Raw genomic sequence first — 21463 nt, 5'->3', positions numbered from 1 at the left:
CATTTTCAAATGGAAGTGAATTACATCAACTGATGCTAAATAGTGGCTATAATTACAACACTTGAAAACAGGCTAGTACATTATCTCTGTGTTCAAATATTAAGTTGAGAATAGGAACTGCTCTAAATCTGAACACAGACATTAAATTATACTTATTGAAAATATATGTGCAAGAGCTATATGCTTATTCATTTATAAAAGTATATTGAAATATAAGTACATGGAAAAACAAGCCATTAACATTTCAGTGAGAATGAAATATATAATTGAAGTGGGAAAATATCTTCTATAAAATGTGTATCACTGGACAAAGATATTGTCAAGGCAAAGGTATTATTTTGTTTCTAGCATTTTACCACCACTAACAACAACAAAAAAATATCTACTTGCCTAGTAAAACTTTGGCATCATCCACATCAAAATCTCCATCACCATCAGCATCATAGACTCCTAGTTTTCCTGCAAAAGGGAGGAAAAGATGTACAGGAAGAAAAGGGAAAGCAAGTTTTATAAGGTATTACCACTACTACAGTCCTGACCATCAGCCATAAATATTACCAATCAATGCAATTCTTTGCTCTCTGAATCCTGGAAAGTAGTGGTAAGTGAAGATCTTACCTAAAATGACAGACAATTCACAGATAGATTCAGAAAATGTCTACCTTAGAATCTAAGGCATATAACTGAGGTAATATTTTCCTTAAAGTTTTAATAATCCCCTGATTTAATCATTTCAGATGAATTTTTTTATGTTGCTAAAAATAGTTTAGGTAAACATTTCAATATATATAAAAAACATTATTAATTTCTAACAGTTATATAAAAAGTAATGTTTCCACAGTATGAAAGTTCTTCACACCATCAATATTCAAAATAAAAAAGAATACCCACCAAGCCTCAAAGACTAAATATAAATAACTAATGTCAAGTACTAAAAATAAGAAGGCAATTGATTTTATACTTTACAATAATGATTCATAAGAAAAACATCATGAATCAACCTAAAAAAAAAAAGGACTTCTGGAAATACTTCCAGAAAAACAGTATGTAAAACTGGCTTTCTGAAATTACAAAGGGAAGCTTAGTTATCCCACTTCAAATTTACCTAGCACTGGCCTCTACTATCAAGAAAAAAACCAAAACTTGGAATAGGCCACTTGAGAAGATAGTACTACCAGAGCCTTTCCTCTTCAAGCAGAGTAAAATGTATCTAAGGCTCTATCATCTAAGGAGCACTGCTATGTTTAGCATGCCAAACATAAGTTAAATACATTCAGTTCCCTAAAAAACACTCTAAAGTCAATGTCATTTAGAATTCAGCATTGGATAATGGCTGTGAGGAGACATACTGTACAGCAATATTTTAAACAGCATCCCCAAATATGGCAATGATACTAAAAAACCAGTCTGCAGCACTGTTACCATCTCTTTAATAAAAAGTAAGTCAAAACATTGCAGAAGGGCAGGCAAAACTTTTGGAGTAGAGTGGCTGTGATCAATTTTTACCCTCCCAAAGCCCTTGTTCTACTTAGGAAAACAGTGAACTAGCTATGTATAAGTTTGGTTTAGAAAGCACACATTTAAGATAAAAACAAAAACAATAATAAAACAGAAAGATAAGAAAGTTATCATTTCTACTGCTAAGAAAATGTAAATAAAAAATGCTGATCAGCAGGCCGAGGCGGTCTACAGCACACAGCTCAAGTAACGTTAAAATGACAAAACACCATACTTTCTGACAAACGTTAAGGGGGGAAATTGGTCCTACCACCTATTTTCTCTGATGCAGGCAGGGGATAACTAAATTAACAGAATAACGATGAGGTTTTAGAGACTAACACAAGTCGACTTAAAATGCATCTCTAATAGCCTACCTTGAAGTACCTCCGATAAGTTATAACGGAAGTCCTTTGCTTTGGCTGCATGCATGTAAAAACACAAAAATTGTTACTTGCCCTTAAATGTACAAATATTTTAAATCTCTTCTTTTGTTTAACAGATGTTCCCTGGCAACATATCACTGTAAGTCAACAAAAGCACCCATCTACTCAGAAGTTTGTCTCCAAACTAAAATTGTTCCTCTGTTACTCTATCAATATATCCAGAGACACTCTCCTTTAAGTAATAATGAAAAGTTTCAACAAAAGGCAGGTTATCCGTAAGTGTGTATTGCCTCCCACCCCCGCCAAAAGATGCCAACATCTATGGCAGAAGTACATAAAATAGAATACATAAAGAAGGCTTTATGGGAGGGAGGCAGTTTTCTGTGCAACATGGTACATATAGAGGAGCGTGCATTTTTTTTTCAGGGTCCACTGGATTTTCCCTGGATTATTAAAGAGGAAGACCAGGTATTCATAACAGCCAAAAAGTGGAAGGAACCCAAAGGTCCATCACTGATGAATGAATAAGCAAAATGTGGTATATACCCACACAGAGGGATACTTTCAGCTATAAAATAAAGTACTGAACCCTGAAAACAGTATGCTAAATGAAAAAAGGCCACATATTGTATGATTCCATTTATATGAAATGTCAAGAGTAAGAAAATCACAGACACAGAAAATATATTAGTGTTTGCCAGGAGAGGGGAAGAGAGGGTGATGGAAATATTCTGAATTAGATAATGAGAATTATGTTAAAAACCAGTGAACTATACATTTCACATATTTATCAATATTGAATTTTATGTAATATAAATTTTATCTCAATTTAAAAAAAGACTTTGTGACTTTGAAGTGTGACTCCCAAAATGGTAAAGAATCATTAACGTAAAAAGTCATGAAAAACGGCAATGATTATGGGGAGAGAAAAGGAAAAATAAGGAGAAAGGAAGACAACTACCGGAAATAACATGGCAAACTCCCCAACAGCATACAGATAGCACCTATACCTACACACGCACACACACACCGCTTCACTGCATCACCTACACACATAGACACATCCCTATTCCAGCATATAGACACAGATACTCACCCTTATCCCAACACCTACACACACACACACACACACACACACACCCTAGACCAACACCAATACACACATATACAAACACACACACAAACACTGATTGAGTCCAACAAAGATGATGAAGGGTTGTCCTTCAAAATGCTCTCTAAGGAAGGGTCTTACAAACTGGGTCCTGAAATAAATTCAGTGGCTGATAAATGTTTAAAATTCATAACATAACAAGGTGGAATAGAAATTATACAGTACTGCATTAACTAAGAGTTAAGTACTATTTGATAAAACTTTTCTGTGTGATATATATACAATATAAAGCCTATTTTTAAAATTTTTACTACAGATTATGTTCAAAGAAGTTGAAAAGCCACTACTCCCAGTAACCCTAATAACATTCTCTTTTGTTCCTACCCTATTGAGAACTGAAAGTCTACAGAAATTAAGAGTACCCCCAAAATAATGATAAATCTTAAGATTACTAAAGGATGTCCTTCATGCTTACAAAATCACATAAGAAACGATACCAAAATTCTTACCTAAAACTTCTTCATAATCAACAAGATCAAACCAGACGACAGCTACTGATGTCCAGACTCCCAGCAATGCAATGACCATAAACCATGTGAAAAATGAACTTCCAGAAAGTCCTCCTTTCCTCCCATTTTTGTGTCCTCCATGCTTTGTCTCTGTTTAAAAATAAAACAGATGAACAATGTCATTATGTAAGCAAGTTCACTATATAACTGAACACCTCTTTTTGCTGAATTATTTCTCCAGTAATTTGAAAGTACTTACAATGGTAAACCATTTCAAAAATAGTTTTCACTCAAGTTCTCAAAAGATGTTGCAAAAAAAAAAAAATTGAAACAAAAAAGATTCTGCTTAGACTCAACACCACATATATAAAACTCTGACTTAGAAGTAATGAAAAAAATAAACTACTCATTGGCTAACAATTTTTTAAAAAATAAAGGTTGATATAACATGTATATGTAATCTATAACCTTCCAAGTTCTTTATCCAAATCACCTACATATAACCTCCTCCAAAGTTCAGTGAATATCAACAACTTAATGAAGTCACATAGAAATGTGGTCACAACCTTTTCTCTGACCCATTTGTCTCCAGAAATTAAAAAGCCGGTTAATGGCCAGAGAAATATCTCCCCACAAAATGACTCCATATTCTTAGCCAGAGAGAGAGACACAAGAAGGAAAGAAACTATTTATAGGAAATAGAGGCCAGGGAAGAAGAGAAACAAAACAGTACAACAATCAGCCCCCCTCCTTTACAAGATCCACCAGGGCCTGAGGAGGCAGGAGACAGGAAAAGGCTCATCCTTCACAATCGGTCTCAGTACAGGAAACAGCTCTGTATACTGTGGTCCACTGAGTGTCATTTATCACATTTGCTATTCTCCTGGAAATAGTCTTCTTACAGCCAAAAGTAAATAAAAATAATGAAAGTCAAGAGATACTAATGGAAAGTCATCAACACTGCCCTTAAAAGAAAGGACCACAGTATTCAAATTTCTCTTGAAAAGGAACATAATAAATATTATTAAAAGGATAGGTATTATTCCCAAATAACCTCTGAGAAAAGGAAAAGTTTATCAACCGGGTAGTATAGCAGGACACGGTCTTCTCTTTGTCGAGCACGTGTCCTGTAGTTCAAAGTGCTTCCATGTGCGCGGCTGCATGTGATTCTCACACAGGTCTGGCCAGTGTATCTCAAGAGGTCGTTTCTGAATGACTATAAAGAACAATTCCTTATCCTGTGTAACTGTGCCTCACACTGCGGGGCAACTGGCATCCCTGGTTACTCGGGTCCCAAAGGTAAGCAGCTCCCCAATTATGACAAACAAAAATATCCCCAAACTTTTCTCAGTGTCCTCTCCAAGGTAGTGACTGGTTCAGAACCACTGGGGGTTAAGGACAGGAACAATCATCCCTGTTTTATAGAAAAAACATTAAATGATTTACTCCAAGTCCCCAGCACAAGTTGGGTAGAGCTAGGAGCATTAACCCTAACTTCTATGGTCCTGAGTTCCTTGATCCATGTGAGTGGGACAAATTACATGCCTTTAAAAAAGCTCACTAGCAAAAAAAAAAAAAAAAAAAAAAAAAAAAGCTCACTAGCTCCAATCTAGAACCTGCTTTCTCACCCCTAAATCTAACTCTCATAGAATACTGGTAGTAGTATCCAGTGGCTCAAATCAAGGATATACAGCCAAATCTTCTGGGGGAAAAAAAAGGAAATGAAAGTCTTATTAAAAAGATACACTTTTTTTTTTTTAAACAACCACTAGATCAACTTTTCAAAAGGGGCCATAAAAACTAAATTGGTTTGAGAGAGCAAGTGTGTGTGTGTGTACACATTCAAGTACATATATTTTTATCTATATATCCATATTTCAGTATGTAAAATCATGACTATATAAGACAAATTTCATTCTTAATGAAAAAGTCAACTTCCTTTTCGAATGTTCTTTAAATATTAATAGGCCTATCAAAAAGGGCCAGATTTATAGTTATAGGGTGAATTCACAAAAGAATATTTACCAAATAACATCTATCTAATATGTTTCCAATATAGTATAAAAAGTATTAAAAATCTCCAAAAAATAAATAAAATAAAAAATAAATAAAAATCTCCTAAAAGCTGGCTACATAAAATCAAATGTTTACATTAAAAAAATTCTTACAAGGCATAGATTATAACATTACATGTTAAATTCACTTAAAACAGGCTTCAGGGTTTCATTATCTGAACACAGTCATGGGGCAGCGAGACTAGGTGAAAACTTCAGCAATGCTGATGGGGGAAAATGATGATTTCTAATACTTTTGTGTGTCTTAAGCATAAATATTATAAGAACAATATAGAGTATCATTAAATTTTTAAAAAAATAAGAGTAGAAAAGAGTACCACAGATTCACTGCAATGTTGTATTTTACTTTATTAAAACTTGTGTGCACATGAAGACATTTTTCAATGCTGTATTTTAAAAAAACCTTTATATCTGGGGTGCCTGGGGGGCATAGTCAATTAAATGTCCAACTCCTGGGCAGCCCAGGGGACTCAGCGGTTTAGCACTGCCTTCGGCCCAGGGCATGATCCTAGAGTCCTGGGATCAAGTCCCACATCAGGCTTCCTTCATGGAGCCTGTTTCTCCTTCTGCCTGTGTCTCTACCTCCCTCCCTCTCTCTCTCTTTCTCTCTCTGTTTCTCATGAATGAATAAATAAATAAAATCTTTAAAAAAAATAAACTTCCAATTCCTGATTTTGGCTCAGGTCATTACTAGCATAGGGCTCTGCACTCAGCATGGAATCTCCTTGAGATTCTCTCCCTCTCCCTCCACTGCCCTCTTACTCGTACTCACCCCTTCTCTCTCTTCATCAAATTTCAAAAATATTAAAAAAAACAACAACCCTGATTTCTATATAGCATACAAATATATGCATACAAAACTGTTACACAGTGTACTGATTATAATAAGGAAAATGCCTTCTGGAATATCCATTTACCTCCAAATATGGATTTATTTATTTATGTATTTATACATTTTATTTATTTATTCATGAGACACACAGAGAGAGATGCAGAGACACAGGCAGAGGGAGAAGCAAGTTCCTCGTAGGGAGCCCAATGTGGGACTGAATCCTGGGACCCTGCAATCACACCCTGTGCTGAAGGCAGCCACTCAACCACTGATCCACCCAGGCATTTGGGTTTATAATTTAAAATGAGCTTGTAATGAAATAGCTAATGAACCAAAATAATTATTTGAATTCAAAGTTTAATTCTATCTCCATATCTTTCTTTAAGCAGAAACAGAGAAGGAAACTTTCTTAGATTCTCAAAAGGAGAGACCTCATTTATCCAAGTTAATTCAGCAAATATTCATCTAAGTCACTGACCTGCAACACCAAATACAAGTAAAAAGTGCAAAAAGGTTTTTTTTTTTTTTAATCACACAAATGCACGCACCATGGCAGAGATAAGGGATGAAGAAAGGGAGAGTGAAACAGAGTAAAGAACATACCTTTTTTTAGAATCAACTGACTTACATTTGTTTTAGTCATGATCCAACAACTCTGATCAAGTTTCCAAACTTACTGCACAAAACTAAATAATAAACTTGAAAGACAACCTCACCTGAGTTCAAGCAACAAAGTGCTGCTAAAAGGAAGGTCTGTGGGAGGTATGAAAACCAGCAGCAAAGGCAGACAAAGAATTTGAGAAAAACTAAATGGCAGGGGATCCCTGGGTGGCTCAGCGGTTTAGCACCTGCCTTCGGCCCAGGGTGTGATCCTGAAGTCCCAAGATCGAGTCCCATATCAGGTTCCCTGCATGGTGCCTGCTTCTCCTTCTGCCTGTGTCTCTGCCCCTCTCTCTCTCTCTCTCTCTCTCTCTCTCTTTGTCTCTCATGAATAAATAAATTAAATCTTAAAAAAAAAAACTAAATGGCAGGGTGATTTATGATTGATGCTTGTAGGCAAACCTCAAATTGTCTTTACAATAATCTTGAGTATAAGGAAATGATGGCATTCAGATTGAATCTGTCATTAATATATTATTTAAAACTGTTCAAGTATGCAGAAAACATATAAGAAATATTTTTTAACATATAAGAAATCAAGATTTTTCATTTACAGTATTATTTATCAAACACATTTACCACTTTAAAAGATGAATGTCAAAAAAAGGGATCAATGTTACTTAGAATATGAAATTACTAGCAATATCTTATCCATCCTTTCTAATGTCAAATAAATTGTTACTCTAGCATCATTAATCTTATTACTGTTAATATTTTCTAATTCCATAACAGAACAAAACAGTAAATTATAGAAAGAAAATATTTCCCAAGACATGACTGTTAGGGGAACTTTTTAATTGACACCAAGTAATACTTCCTTGATATGTCACTTTGTAAATATGGTACCTAGTCCCAATGGGCAGATTATTTTCTGTCCAGTTAACTTAAAAAATAAAATAAAGCAGTAAGATAAACACTTCAAGAGAGTTTAAAACACTCTAAGCAACCTGAAATCAGCACTTTGTTCCAAAGATATTCTGGAAGAATGTCTAGCTGTTAATCTTATATTTTAAGATCAGAATAAATCTAAGAGTCTTCATTTCATCTTCTGACTCATTATTTGACCTCTAGTCCCAGAATTAGTGAAGATTTTTTTAATGGGGGTTAAGAATATGGCAAGAACTATGGGATTCACTTTTTTTTCCATGGAGACCCATCAAAAGTAATGACCTCCAAATAAGAAAACCATTTTTACATACTACCCAACACAGAAGATTACCACAGTGAGCAATGCAATATGTCTCTCTACAAAATGTGGGCTGGGGCCAACAGGTCATTTTATTTACTGGTTGAGGAAAAAGGAAATAGAAGATATACCCCCAGCACCTGACTAGGAGTCAGTTAATTACTTACCTGGGTTACAGAAAACTGAATTATAAATTAACCACATATATGAGTTTTGCATAGCATTGTGCTGGGATTTTAAATTTCTATATAAACCCCACACATTTAAATTTTTTTAAAAACACAAAAACTGTCAAGCAACTCACGAATCTGATTTTCAGTTACAAAACGTCACCATTTGGGAGTCAAGCACTGTCAACAGTAGGTCAGAAGTACCAGCTAATTTTACTTCACTACGTGGATTATGTAATCCTCAGAAAAGAGGAGAAACATCTTGTAAAAGAAATAAAGATCCATATCTCATATTCTTCATAATGGCTACATGAGGCACTTTATCAGAATAGTCAAGAGATAAGACCAATTCTAACCATTTACTCAAAATGATGGGCAAACTAGAGATACTCATATTCTCTATAAACAGACTCCTTCCGGTGTCTACTTAGGCAGTTGAGAGTTGGAATATGTCTTAACATGTCTTTTTTCTTTTTCTTAATTGAAATTTCAACATAATGAGCAGGACGGGAAGACTACAGAAATCTGGAGATGGTATTTTGTTTGTGAACACATAGGCCGCAGCAGAGCTGTGGTGGTTTTTACCACTCTGCTAGGGTTACCTAATGTAACAAATAAAAATATATAAACAAAAGCCCAAATCAAATTGAAAAACAAAACAAAAACATGATGAGCTAATGTAGCTTACTTTCAGTTAAGTGGAAAGACATACTTAACTTACAAAATAAAGCAAAAACAAACATACACAAAAAAATGTAAATTCAACACATCGTTAAAGAACACTTGAAGCTGGTAATTCAGTTTAAAAACCAAAATAAAATCCTAGTGTCTTTACTTTCCATTTTATCTCCTGCTTTACAAAAATTAGGTCAGTTTCCACATATGGTAAAGCCTGAGTCAAGCTTCGCTTAAACCAATTAAGTGTGCTCACTAATATAAGATCTTGACTCCCACAGGCCTTAAATTTCATATAATTTTGTATGAGATCTGAACACACATCATTCTTTAAACTCACTGTAATTATGAGACCAAGGAAGATCACCTGTACATTTTTCTGAAGTTTGTAAAATGTGGTCTCCGAGAGTACAACATAAAAGATATTCTAAGCTAAGACACCGAAACATATTCAGATGAAAGACTGATTACTCCATGAAAAATTAAACTACCACAAAAAGTTGATGTCTCCAGTAGTTCAAAATAGAAAATGTGGAAGCCCTTAGCCAAAAATATTTTAAGAGTACACAACTGAATATAAAGCTACGAATGCCAGCTGGATCTTAAACCACCGTTCACCCAAACAGTAACAATGTGCCTTTACCTTCAGCCATTTTGGTTTCTTCAGTCCATGAATAATGTATATGGAAGACAAAAATCAGAGTGCTACGAGCAGGTATCAGGCACGCCGAACACCCTTCCCTACTAGAGCTTGAGACTGGCCAACTGCTCCACGGGCAAGGCCTCTAGAACTGAAATTGGACCTGACTGCAAACTCTGCTCACCAGTTATTTTTAGAGGCCTCTTCCTCATGGCCAAACACTGCTAATCACTCGGGCTGAAAGGCACTCCCAACAGTGCAACAGCCTTTCTCCTCCACTTAGGGGATTCTTTTCTCAGTTGGTCCCATCCCCCAATTCCAAACCCTACAAAAATGAAGCATGCTGGATAAAAGGAAATGGGACAAAATTGTGTGGCCAGTTTTACGTCCTTGGAATCAGTCTTCAAAGGTTTCAGCTCAAGGGCCAAATCATTCAAAACTGAAACAAGTCTTGCCAAAACACGTGGCCCGTGCTCAGGACCAGATTGATCTGGCCCTTCAGACTCCTAGCAGATGCTTACACAAGAAAAACCATGACTTATTTTGTTTGAATGCAACAGAACACTAAATAGTTAAGAAATTAATTAATGCTGTAGAATTCTGATTGACAGTCATTACCATCCCAAGTTTAATTCTTCCAACAGCAAAAGTAAAGGAAAAAAGAAAAAAGAAAAAAGTTTCACTAGAGAAGGAGGGAGAGGGAGCTGAGAATGAAAGCATGGAGGGAGAGAAGGGAGGAGAAGAAAGGTGGGTTGGGAGGGAGGGAAGAGGGAAAGAAGGAACCCTTTGGCATGACAGCAGTGCTCTAGGAAACAGGACCTCAGAGAAGCTACTGGAAAGAGAGTGCAAGTGTATTCTGATGATTTCCACTTCCCTTCAAACCCCACCTCCAAATTGTCCTTTCTGGGAAATAAAACCAGCTCAATGCTACTACCATTTATTCACTGATTCAAGATTAGGAGTTCACAGAATTCACACACAGAGTTCACAGAGCTTTGATTAGTGTATTAAATTAACTTAGCACAAATGATATCCAGAGCAAGGCAACAGCCTTCCAAAATTCTTTATTATGAGTGTTTACATTTTTTTCAAATGACTGTTCACATACAAATTAAACATTTAAATGTTCTGAAGAGGAGTTAACAACCTATGGTCCCAGTATCTGATCTGGAACAGAGTGAACAGGGCATCGGGAACAACTGAACAAAACCGACAAGTATCTTAGGTGTCTTCCGACCAAGAGCCATTTCCCACTCCCCTTTTCTTTCTGCAAAGATCTGTCCTGCTGAAGTCAGGACTTGCTAAAATGTAACATGATAGTGAATCCTTTGTTGATAGGGCCTTAAGATAACCTGCCATCATGCAAATTTAGTATTTTGGAGGCTTTCTTTTGTCTGGTTGTTTTCAGAGAGAGGGAGAGTGACAACAGACTCATCCTGGGGCCACAGGAAACAAAGCCACTACACTCACTTGACCGGGATCCCATTTCTGACTTAAGAAACCCAGATTCGATTCCTGGCTTCTTCACTAACTGATTTAGGGAAGATAACAAGTTTGAAAGCCTCAATTTCCTTGCCTTTAAAATGTGTCTTGGCATGGGGTACCTGTGCAGCTCAGTGGTTGAGCATCTGCCTTTGGCTCAGGTAGTGATGATCCTGCAGCCCTGGGATGAGTCCCACATCGGGCTCCCTGAAGGGAGCCTGCTTCTCTCTCTGCCTAAGTCTCTGCCTTTCTCTGTGTCTCTCATGAATAAATACACAAATAAATATTTATAAATAAATAAATAAAAATAAAAATTTTTAAAAATTCAATTAAATTAAAATAAAATATAAATGTCTTGGCACAAACCAGGCATGCAAATGTTTGTTGAACTCATCCGTGCAACACGTTTCCCATGACTCAATCAGGACACATGCACAAGCCTCCGCATCTCCATCCCAGCTCTTCTTCCTGACGCCAGCCTGCCACCGTGACTGCCCAAGCTGCTGGGGCTCCTTCTCTCCCTTGATGGGCCGATGCCAGGCCAGCTGCATTCTAAATTACAGATCTGTGGCCAGTGCTGAACTGAGACAAGAATCACATCTACTAAATCCGGGTATACCTCATCCCTGAGGCTTCTTCAACACAGCTCCAATCATTGCCCCTCCACAAACCACACACATTTACACAACTTTCTCCATCATCTTTTACAAGTTTTGCAGTTTTTTAATAAAATGTTTTATTAACGTGTGTCTTATGTGTCACAATAATGACACACCTGTTTATTCTAGATAGAGTGATTAAGATAAATCTGAAATAACATTTAATCTATCATGCTTCTTAAGGAAAAAGAAATTCTGAATTCCAAGTAATTACCACTTGTAATAATAACAACTTATTTTTATGACAGGACATGTTTGTGAAAAGTTTAAAAATAAACTTATGTGCATAGAGCAAATCATGTGTTTAAAACCCAGCAATGAAAACTAAAGTAACAAATTTGCTAGTCCTTGTAATCACTGCTGGGGCTAACAGCAAATTCCTAGGTCCAGGCAGAGACCAAGTTTCTAACATGTGCTCTGAGACTATTATTATCAGCTTGATGCCACTGGAGACCACAAGAGCCAAGTCTTGCATCCACTGGGTCTAAGCTCTCTACTTGCTTCCAAAACATACCAGGGGAAATCCATCAGGCCACTCATAGGTCACACTGACTATTTCCCTCCCCTCACTCAATCAGCTATCATTGCAGCAGTGGTTCTCAAGAACACATCAGAGCCACCTAGAGGGTGGCCCACCCCCAGAGTTTCTGACTCTGCGGGGCCTGAGAATGTGCATTTCTAACAGGTTCCCACCCAGGTGACTGGATGCGGCTGGTCTCGGGGCCACCACATAAAGGGAACCAATGCACTACTTACTGTTCTACCCATCTCTCATTCTCGGGGTCTGGAGGAGGAAGAAAAGAGCTCTATCTTTTACCAATTTCCAGACCATCATTTTCCTTACTACCTAAATACAACAGCGACAAAATCCTGTTCCTCTGAGGCCCAATGCCTCCCTTTGCCTCACCACTGCCATGGACCACCCCCCAGGGCCCTGTCCCCTCAGTGACATCTTCACCTCCAGACTAGTCACTACCACATCATGTCACTATCTGTGAGGCAAATATGACAAGTCCTCTTTCATTCTTTCATCCCCAATGACCTTGTCCCCCTCCATCCTCCATCCAACATTCATTCTGATATTCCTACCGGGATCTTCTTATAAACCCACCCTAATTCACCTTCTTAATCATCTCTTCATCCTTGCTGAACTATCTCTGTAGCTTTCCTGGCACAGTCATCCTCACAGATTCTGTAACCCTGCTAAGAAAAGAAAGCTCTGTTTGCTTGAGCCCATCATGAGAACTGCAGGACATCATAAGATACCAAAAATATATTTCTTAAAAACACATACACATACATCTTTTCATGTATATGTAGTCTCTGAGGCAAACATGATCAACTTTGATAACATGAAACCTAATATTAAAAAGCCACCAATATAACAGAAGTAACAAAAGGCAACTCAGGAGACACTGAATAAAATCTACTTAAACACACCACCCCCAGCTAGGAAGCACCATCTCTATATACGGAGATTGAGGTTGTACTGAATAAACGATGCACAGAATAAAAACATTTACTTGGATCATAACCCTCCTATTCTTCCAGCTTGTTTTCTTCTTGGATCCTGTAGTTCCCTTGCTTCTACTTTCTTCTGAACCCCACTTCGCCTCCTTCCTTCATCTTTCCATAAATCACTCCCTAACGCACTAAACCCCTTGCCCCTCAATCCCTTCAGTACATCCATCTGCCATAGATGTCTCCTGAATGAACACATTTATTCACCCTCTCCATGACTGGGAAGGACAGAGAGGCAAGGGATGCCAAATGAAACCATCCCAGGACACAGTGAAGCCCACCCCAATCAGCCCTGAGGGCCGCCTGTCAATTCCACCCACAGCTATAGAACACTCACTTTCCCGTTCTCCACAAGGACTCTTCCCCACATCTCTGCCCCTAACGTAGTCTATTTTCTCACACTCAGAAAACGCCATCACCTCTTACATCACAGAAAACAGAGCCTCAGCAGGAAACTGTCTTGATTGCACCACCAAACATCACAAACCACCGTTCACCAGCATCCAGTCTCTGCTTTCCTCCCAATCCCACTGTTCCCTTACCCTCCTCACCTTTTCACTCTACCAGCAGCCTCTCTGCCTTTACTACATCTTCGCTCAAGCCCACCGCTCCCCCTGCTCTTTTTCCTTCCCATCACAGATGAAATTCTCAACAGAGCTGTAATATCACTGCTTTCATTTTCTGGTGGCCCGAACCGAACACTCCTCACAACCCGCAGCCTGCAACCTAGCTTCTGCACACGGTAGTCGCTCTAATGTCACATCAGTTACTTCCAGGTCACTGAACCTCATGGAACATACCTGGAGTCCTCATTTCATTTGTCCTCTCAGAAGAATTCTCCCTCTTTAAACATTCTCTTTCCTTGATTTTCACTGCTTCAGAATCATCTGGCATTTCTTATACCTTGCTGGCCTTCCTAAGCATCAATCTCCTTTGCTAGTCGGTCTCCTCTAACTGACTTTTAAATGTGGAAATTCCATATGCCTTGGTCCTGGGCCATCTCACTAGTTGACTTTGAGCCACATTCCATACGGCTTAAATTCTTCTCTCCTTTGAGGTCCAAACTCACATAGCTGTCTACTTACTATCCCATTTGAATACTTATAAAAACCCCAAACTCTGCATATACACAACTGAACCCACAATCTTTCCCCTCCTCTCTAGTAGTCTAAATCTCGGGAACACTTCTGTCAAGCCAGCTTCTTAAACCAAAAACATGGAATTCATCCTTGACTCCATTCTCTTCCTTTTCGCCTAACCAACCACCTCTCAGAATCTCTCCATTAGGCTGTTGCAAATGGGTTACAACTATGCCAAGATATGAATTCTCCTCAACCCCTGGGTCATCCTTGTCTATTTATCACAGCATGATATATTTTTAAAAATCATTTTTATGTGCCATGACATAAAAAAATGAGAAAATGTGTCTCAAATCACTCATATTTCTTCCTCTTTACTGGGCACACTCAAATCCATGCTACCATCATCTCCTTGGCTACCACAATACTTTAACATGCCTTTATTGCTCCATTAAACAGTCACAATATTTTTTTTTAAAGATTCATTTATTTAAAAGAGAGAGAACAAGAGAGTGTGGAGTGGAGAGGGACAGAGAGAGAGAGATATAATCTCAAGCAGACTCCCCTCTGAGCATGGAGTCTGATGTAGGGCTCTAACCTATGACCCCAAGATCATGACCAAAGCCAAAATCAAGAGTTAAGTAGATGCTTAACCAACTGAGACACCCAGGGACCCCTACAATATTTTTTTTCAATCCAATTATTACCTTCTAAAAATCCCTGAATGGCTTCACACTATTCTTAGGGTAAAATTAAAATCTTTAAATTAATTAATTAATTAATAATAAATAATAAATAAATAAACATCTCTGATGTGGTCTATAAGGCTCTATTTGACATGGCTCCAGCCTACCACTCTGGCTTTCATTTTGTGTCATTTCCTGTAGCTGTGTATTTCCAGAGACAAAAAAAAACTCACCTTGCTCTAGTCCTGTCTTAAAGTCTCTGCACAGGCCATGCTCTCTTCTTGAGTCTCAACACTTCTTGAATGTCAATCCATGCTACCAACACATATGTGTCCCCAGCCTAGCTATCCTGCTTGTTCTGCTTAAATCCCACCTCTTTAAGGAAGCCTTCCCCAAATACTGTGACAGCATTTTCCTTTTTCATTGTTTCTTTTTATTATTACTATTTGTTTTCATCATGATAAGTATACTCTTTAATCCCCATCCTCATTATCCCCCTTCTCCCACCCACCTCCCCTCTGGTAACCATCAGTTTGTTCACTATAGTCGAGAGTCTGTTTCTTGGTTTGTCTCTCTCTCTTTTCTTTGGCTTGTTTGCTTTGTTTCTTAAATTCGACATATGAGTGAAATCACTCATGTGTATTTGTTTTTCTCTGACTGGCTTACTTCACTTAGCATTCTACTCTCTAGCTCTATGCATGTTGTTGTAAATGGCCAAGATCTCATTCTTTGTTATGGCTGAACAATATTCCATTATGTACATACACCACTTCTTTATCCATTCATCTTGAACATTGGATTGAACACTTGGGACTGCTTCTATAATTTGGCTATTATAAATACTGATGCAATATACATTGGAGTACATATATCCCTTTGAATTAGTGTTTTGGTATCTTCAGTGTAAATATCTAGTAGTGTGATTATTGAATCATAGGGTAGTTCTATTTTTAATTTTTTGAGGAACCTTCATACTATTTTGTAGAGTGGCTGTGCCAATTTAGATTCCCACCAATAGGGCAAGATGGTTCCTTTTCCTCCACATCCTCACCAACATTTGTTGTTTCTTGAGTTTTTTGATTTTAGGCATCTGACAGGTGTGAGGTGATGCCTTGTTGTAGTTTTGATTTACATTTCCCTGATGACAAATGATGTTAAGCATGTTTTCAAGTGTCTATTAGCTATTTGTATGTCTTCTTTGGAGAAAAGTCTGTTCATGACTTCTGCCCATTTTTTAATTAAAATATTTGGTTTTTAGGTGTTGAGTGGAATCAGTTCTTTATATATTTTGGATAGTAACCCTTTATCAGATACATCATTGGCAAATATCCTCTCCCATTTCATAGTCTGCCTTTTAGTCCTATAGGTTGTTTGCTTCACCATGCAGAAACTTTTCGTTTTGATGTAATCCCAAAGTTTATTTTTACTTTTCTTTCTCTTTCCTCAGGAGACATAGAAAAATGATGCTACAGGAAACATCAGAGAAATTATTGCCTGTTCTCTCTTCAAGGATTTTCATGGTTTTAGGTCTCACATTTAGGTCTTTAATCCATTTTGAGTCTATTTTTGTGTATGGTGAAAGAAAGTCCATTTTTCCCAACACGATTTGTTGAAGAGACGTTTTTCCCATTGTATATTCATTCCTGTGACAGCATTTACTAATATGCTCTCCCAGTAGTATGTACCTCTTCATAGAGGTATTTCATTGGTGTTTAGTTCTTAATCTCTATCGTCCTCCAGAATGCAAGTTTCATAAGGCTAAGGACTGAACCGGCTTTGTTCATTACTGTACATTTGCCTTGCACCTTGAAAGAACTCAACAAACATTTTTAAAATGCATAAACTCCCTCTCAAATTCTTGACATTATCCAAGTAGTCAACCCTTTTTCTGCCAAGACTTTAGAAATAAGGGTGTATAGTTTAGTTTCACAAATGTCACGTCACTTCAAGTTTCCTCCATCTCCATGGATTATCTTAAAATTAATTTGCAAAAGGAAGAGACCTATCATTAGTTAAGAGAAATAATAAGAAAGAAGCCCATTTTTGCCAAACACTGGTTATGAACTCAAGCTGGTCTATGACCAAGTTTTCATTGTTTTATATCAGATAAATTCCTCACTGATCCATTTTTGGTGACTAACAACTATGTTGAACATAAGAAGGCCCACTTGGCCCCACAGCCAGATGCCTCACACTGCTCTCCTGACTGACCCTGTATAGAAAAGGCACAAGTGGCTGGAGGAGTGGTGGCAAGGGTTGTATTTTTAGAACCTTTATTACTCTTTGGAACCCCAGATTGAGGAACCACTGCCCTAGCATACACCTATGTTTGTGTTCTGGATTCCTCTGTTCTCTTCTGCAGGGATGAACACAGGTCCATCCACCACCTCATGAATCTGTGACATACCAAAGCTCCTTTGGTGAGATGCTAAAACCATAATATAAATGGCAGTGAATTCCAAAAGCTCATTCCTCACAGTAGGTCCAATGAGTTAGTGCTTTATAGTTCTCACTACAAAGGACTCAAGAAGGAGAAAACACTTAGAAGAAAAAGCACTCCTTAGCTAATGGATCATCTGTATGTGGGTAACAATTATTAGTGGTGTTTAGTTATTATGGAGTTCAAAATCAGACAGTCTACTGCTGAGCTAGGAGTGGCAGAAGGTATTTAAAAAAAAACGGGAGTTGTGGTGTCCATTCAAAACTGAGGTAGGGGATCCTGGGTAGCTCAGAGGTTTAGCGCCTGTCTTTGACCCAGGGTGTGATCCTGGAGTCCCGGGATTGAGTCCCACGTTGGGCTCCCTTTGTGGAGCCTGCTTCTCCCTCTGCCTGTGTCTCTGCCCCTCTGTGTGTGTGTGTGTGTGTGTGTGTGTGTCTCATGAATAAATAAATAAAATCTTAAAAAAAAAAACAAAACTCTGAGGTAGTGAGAGGTTGTTCAAGCAAACAAACAAAAAGTTCTTTTTTTCAAAACTAAAAACAGTAATACGAAAAAAAAAAAAAAGCCGAGTCCCACTCATTTACCTCAAACTGGGAGGCAATGACACCAGGTCACAAAGCCAAGAGGTATGACCACAACTGATTTGCAGCTATGTCCCCAAAGGCTTTTTGACCTAAACCCCTTTAGACAGCAAAAGCTCCAAAGCCAACCTTCCTCACCAGTTCCCACTTCTAGGACAAAAGAATTCAACATTTATAATAAAGTGTCCTATAGATGTAAATGGGGAGAGAAGGAAGAGGGGCATATAAAAGCCCTAGCACAGTAGATTCAGGTGTAAACTGCAAAACACATGAGTCTTAGAGGCAAATTATTAGAAAATCACAGGCCAAAAAAATAAAAGAAGCAAGATGATACTGCCCCAAAGCAGACCACATAGGGAGAGCTCTTCCCCCACTTCAGGCCCTCTTGCCTCACTGCTAATAGGAGACAAATTCTGCACTGAAAATCAGATCTGATTTTAAACCAACAGACTAGAAATACAGAGTGACTGGCACATTTAGGAATCTGTCCCAAAGATGGTCAAGAGCCTCTGCCACCCACAGACTAATCTAGTCCAACTAAGCACAATGACTGGAAGAAAATGAAGCTTTCTATCATTGCACTGTCGGACAAAGACTGCTAAATAAAACAGCTGCAATGCATGTATTAGGACAGCCCGTGAAAATCTGCCAGCATTTGACCATTCTGGCACCCCAAAATGGCTACTTGGTATGACTCAAAAAACAACATGTATTTTCTCAATGTTTTATTATTATTTATTTATAATGTTCAAACACACACAAAGCTGAAAGAAATTTACAAAGAATACCCATATACTATCACTTAGCTCTACTATGAACATTTATAATGCTTACGGCGTGTCAATTCATCCTTTTATATCCAACTACTAATCTACTTTATGTGGGTAGTATGTCTCAAAATAAATTGTAGACACTGGTTCACCTCCCCTAAGTACTTGAGCTATATCATAAACTACAGTTTAATATTTCTTTATCATTTTTAATATAAAATTACATAAATGAAATGTTCTAATTTTAAGTGTGTGCTCTGAGTTTTCACAAAAATACACACTGCATAACCCAAATTCCTGTCAAAACATATACATTAATACCACCCCTAAGTTCTCTCATGGCCCTTCCCAGTCACTTCAGTCACCTTCCATCCCAACCCCAACCCCAGAGGCAGCCCCTTTGTTTTCCTTCCTTTCTTTTACTTTAAGTGAAAAAAATTCTTGAAATTTCTAAAAATTGCATGGCACCATATGTGCTTGTTTGTGTAAGGCTTCCCTCCTTTAGCTTTACGTTCCTGAGAGCCAAGTATCTTCTCTGTGGTAGCAATTCATTCTTTTCTGTTGCTAGGTAGTATTCCACTGTATAAATATATCAGAGTATATCAGAGTGTGGCCATCCTACTATTGGTAGAAACCTGGACTGTTTCCCATTTTGGATTCTTATACACAAAGCTGCTAGGGATATTCCTGCCCAAGACTATTGCTTGCATATTAGAAATATCTGCCTGCATTTCTCTTGGGTTAAATCACTAGGAATTGCTGGATCACAGGCCACATGTACATTTAGTATTAAAAGCAACTGCCAGACCTTTCCCCCAAAGTGGTTCTACCATTTTATATACCTACTGAGAATGTATGAGAGTTCTTTTGTTCTAGGATCTTGCTAACATTTGGTGTTGTCAGTCTTTTTAATATTGGCCATTCTGGCAAGTAAGCAGTTGTATCTCACTGTGGCTTAATCTGCATTCTCCTGAGGACCAATGTTTGAAAACCTTCTTCATGTACTTATTGGCCATTGATCTCCTCTTGGGAACTGTTTGAATCTTTTGCCTATTTTTGTATTGCTATTTATTTATTTATTTATTTATTTATTTATTTATTTATTTATTTATGATAGTCACAGAGAGAGAGAGAGATAGAGGCAGAGACACAGGCAGAGGAAGAAGCAGGCTCCATGCACCGGGAGCCCGACGTGGGATTCGATCCCGGGTCTCCAGGATCGCGCCCTGGGCCAAAGGCAGGCGCCAAACCGCTGCGCCACCCAGGGATCCCCTGTATTGCTTTTTAAAATTGAATTGTAGGAGCTCCTTATACCTCCTTGACACCTACTCTTGTAATAGATCTATGTGTCACAAAATTTTCTGCCAGGCTGTGACTTTCCTATTCATTTTCTTTTCTTTTTTTTTTTTTTTTTTTAAGATTTTATTTATTTATTCATGACAGACACAGAGAGGGAGAGAGGTAGAGACACAGGCAGAGGGAGAAGCAGGCTCCATGCAGGGAGCCTGACATGGGACTCGATCCCGGGTCTCCAGGATCACACCCTGGGCTGAAGGTGGCACTAAACCGCTGGGCCACTGGGGCTGCCCCCTATTCATTTTCTTAAAGCATCTTTTGATGGGTAAAAGTTTTTAACTTTGATGCTATCATAATTTTATTTTTGAAATTTTTTATGTATTACCAAATTGGAAAATCTAACTTAAACCTTAACAGGGTTCCATGCTTCACACTCTGAAATGTGACATCTATTCCAGCACTTGGACCTGTGACATACAATCACTGACAGAAGTTCTATCACTGACTCAAACTCTGTGCCAGTGAGAAGGAAGGTCAGAAAGTCAAAGGCCAGGTCAAAGACATGATGTCAACTAAACATCACTTAGTGGTAAATATCACAGCAAGTAAAAGCAAGAGAAATTTTGATAACTTTAAGGAATATTTTCATTAACTATGAAGAGTCACATAAAAATCTCTAAGCCAGTTCTTTTACTTTCAAATTCAGCTGGATGGAATAAATCTAATTCCTTTGCCATCCAACAGCCCCATCAATACTTGAACCCCTTTACTATTTTCAAAAACTAGTTTACTTGTATATTTATTTGTATGTTTGTTCTTAACTTTTCATGACTCACAAATTTAAATTACCAGACCACTAAAGAAATCAGAAAGTTTATCTTTACTATAACTTTCACCCCATACACCTGGTAAAATCTTTAGAAAAATCACAAAAAGCAATGCATTTTAGAGAGAAGGCTCTAGTTTACTTACCTATGAGCCTTTGTGGAGTAAAATATAATTTAATTTTAAAAATTTTATGTAAAATAGACATCAAGAATTCAAAGGTGAGCTGGAGGGTCAGCTGAGAGGACATTACCAGAATAAATTAGGAAAATTTAAATATGGACTTTAGGTTAAGTAACAGTACTATATAGCATTGTTAAATTTCCTAAGTGTGATAATTACTTTGTGGTTATGTTGGAGCATATCCTTGTCCTTAGGAAAAA

At 37.7% G+C, this 21463-nt stretch overlaps 1 protein-coding gene across 13 annotated transcripts in view; it reads right to left on the bottom strand.

Annotated features, from left to right (window-relative positions):
• Positions 1-21463, bottom strand: part of ASPH (aspartate beta-hydroxylase) — a 212528-nt gene that overhangs the window by 172568 nt on the left and 18497 nt on the right. For 4 of the 13 annotated variants that reach the window (XM_072734662.1, XM_072734666.1, XM_072734672.1 and 1 more), the window contains exons 2-3: positions 3504-3653; positions 391-459 (exon numbers count right to left, since the gene is read on the bottom strand). In XM_072734662.1, the coding sequence (XP_072590763.1) occupies positions 391-459; positions 3504-3653 (219 nt within the window). Of the gene's footprint in view, positions 1-390; positions 460-1874; positions 1920-3503; positions 3654-9744; positions 9920-21463 lie in introns of those variants that run through there. The other 9 variants (XM_072734661.1, XM_072734664.1, XM_072734671.1 and 6 more) reach the window with 4 other exon arrangements.

Source organism: Vulpes vulpes, chromosome 13 (genome assembly GCF_048418805.1).
Source record: "Vulpes vulpes isolate BD-2025 chromosome 13, VulVul3, whole genome shotgun sequence".
Classification (NCBI taxonomy): Eukaryota; Metazoa; Chordata; class Mammalia; order Carnivora; family Canidae; genus Vulpes; species Vulpes vulpes.
The sequence above is the reverse complement of the archived record's forward strand: the minus strand, read 5'-3'. Positions and strand labels throughout refer to the sequence as shown.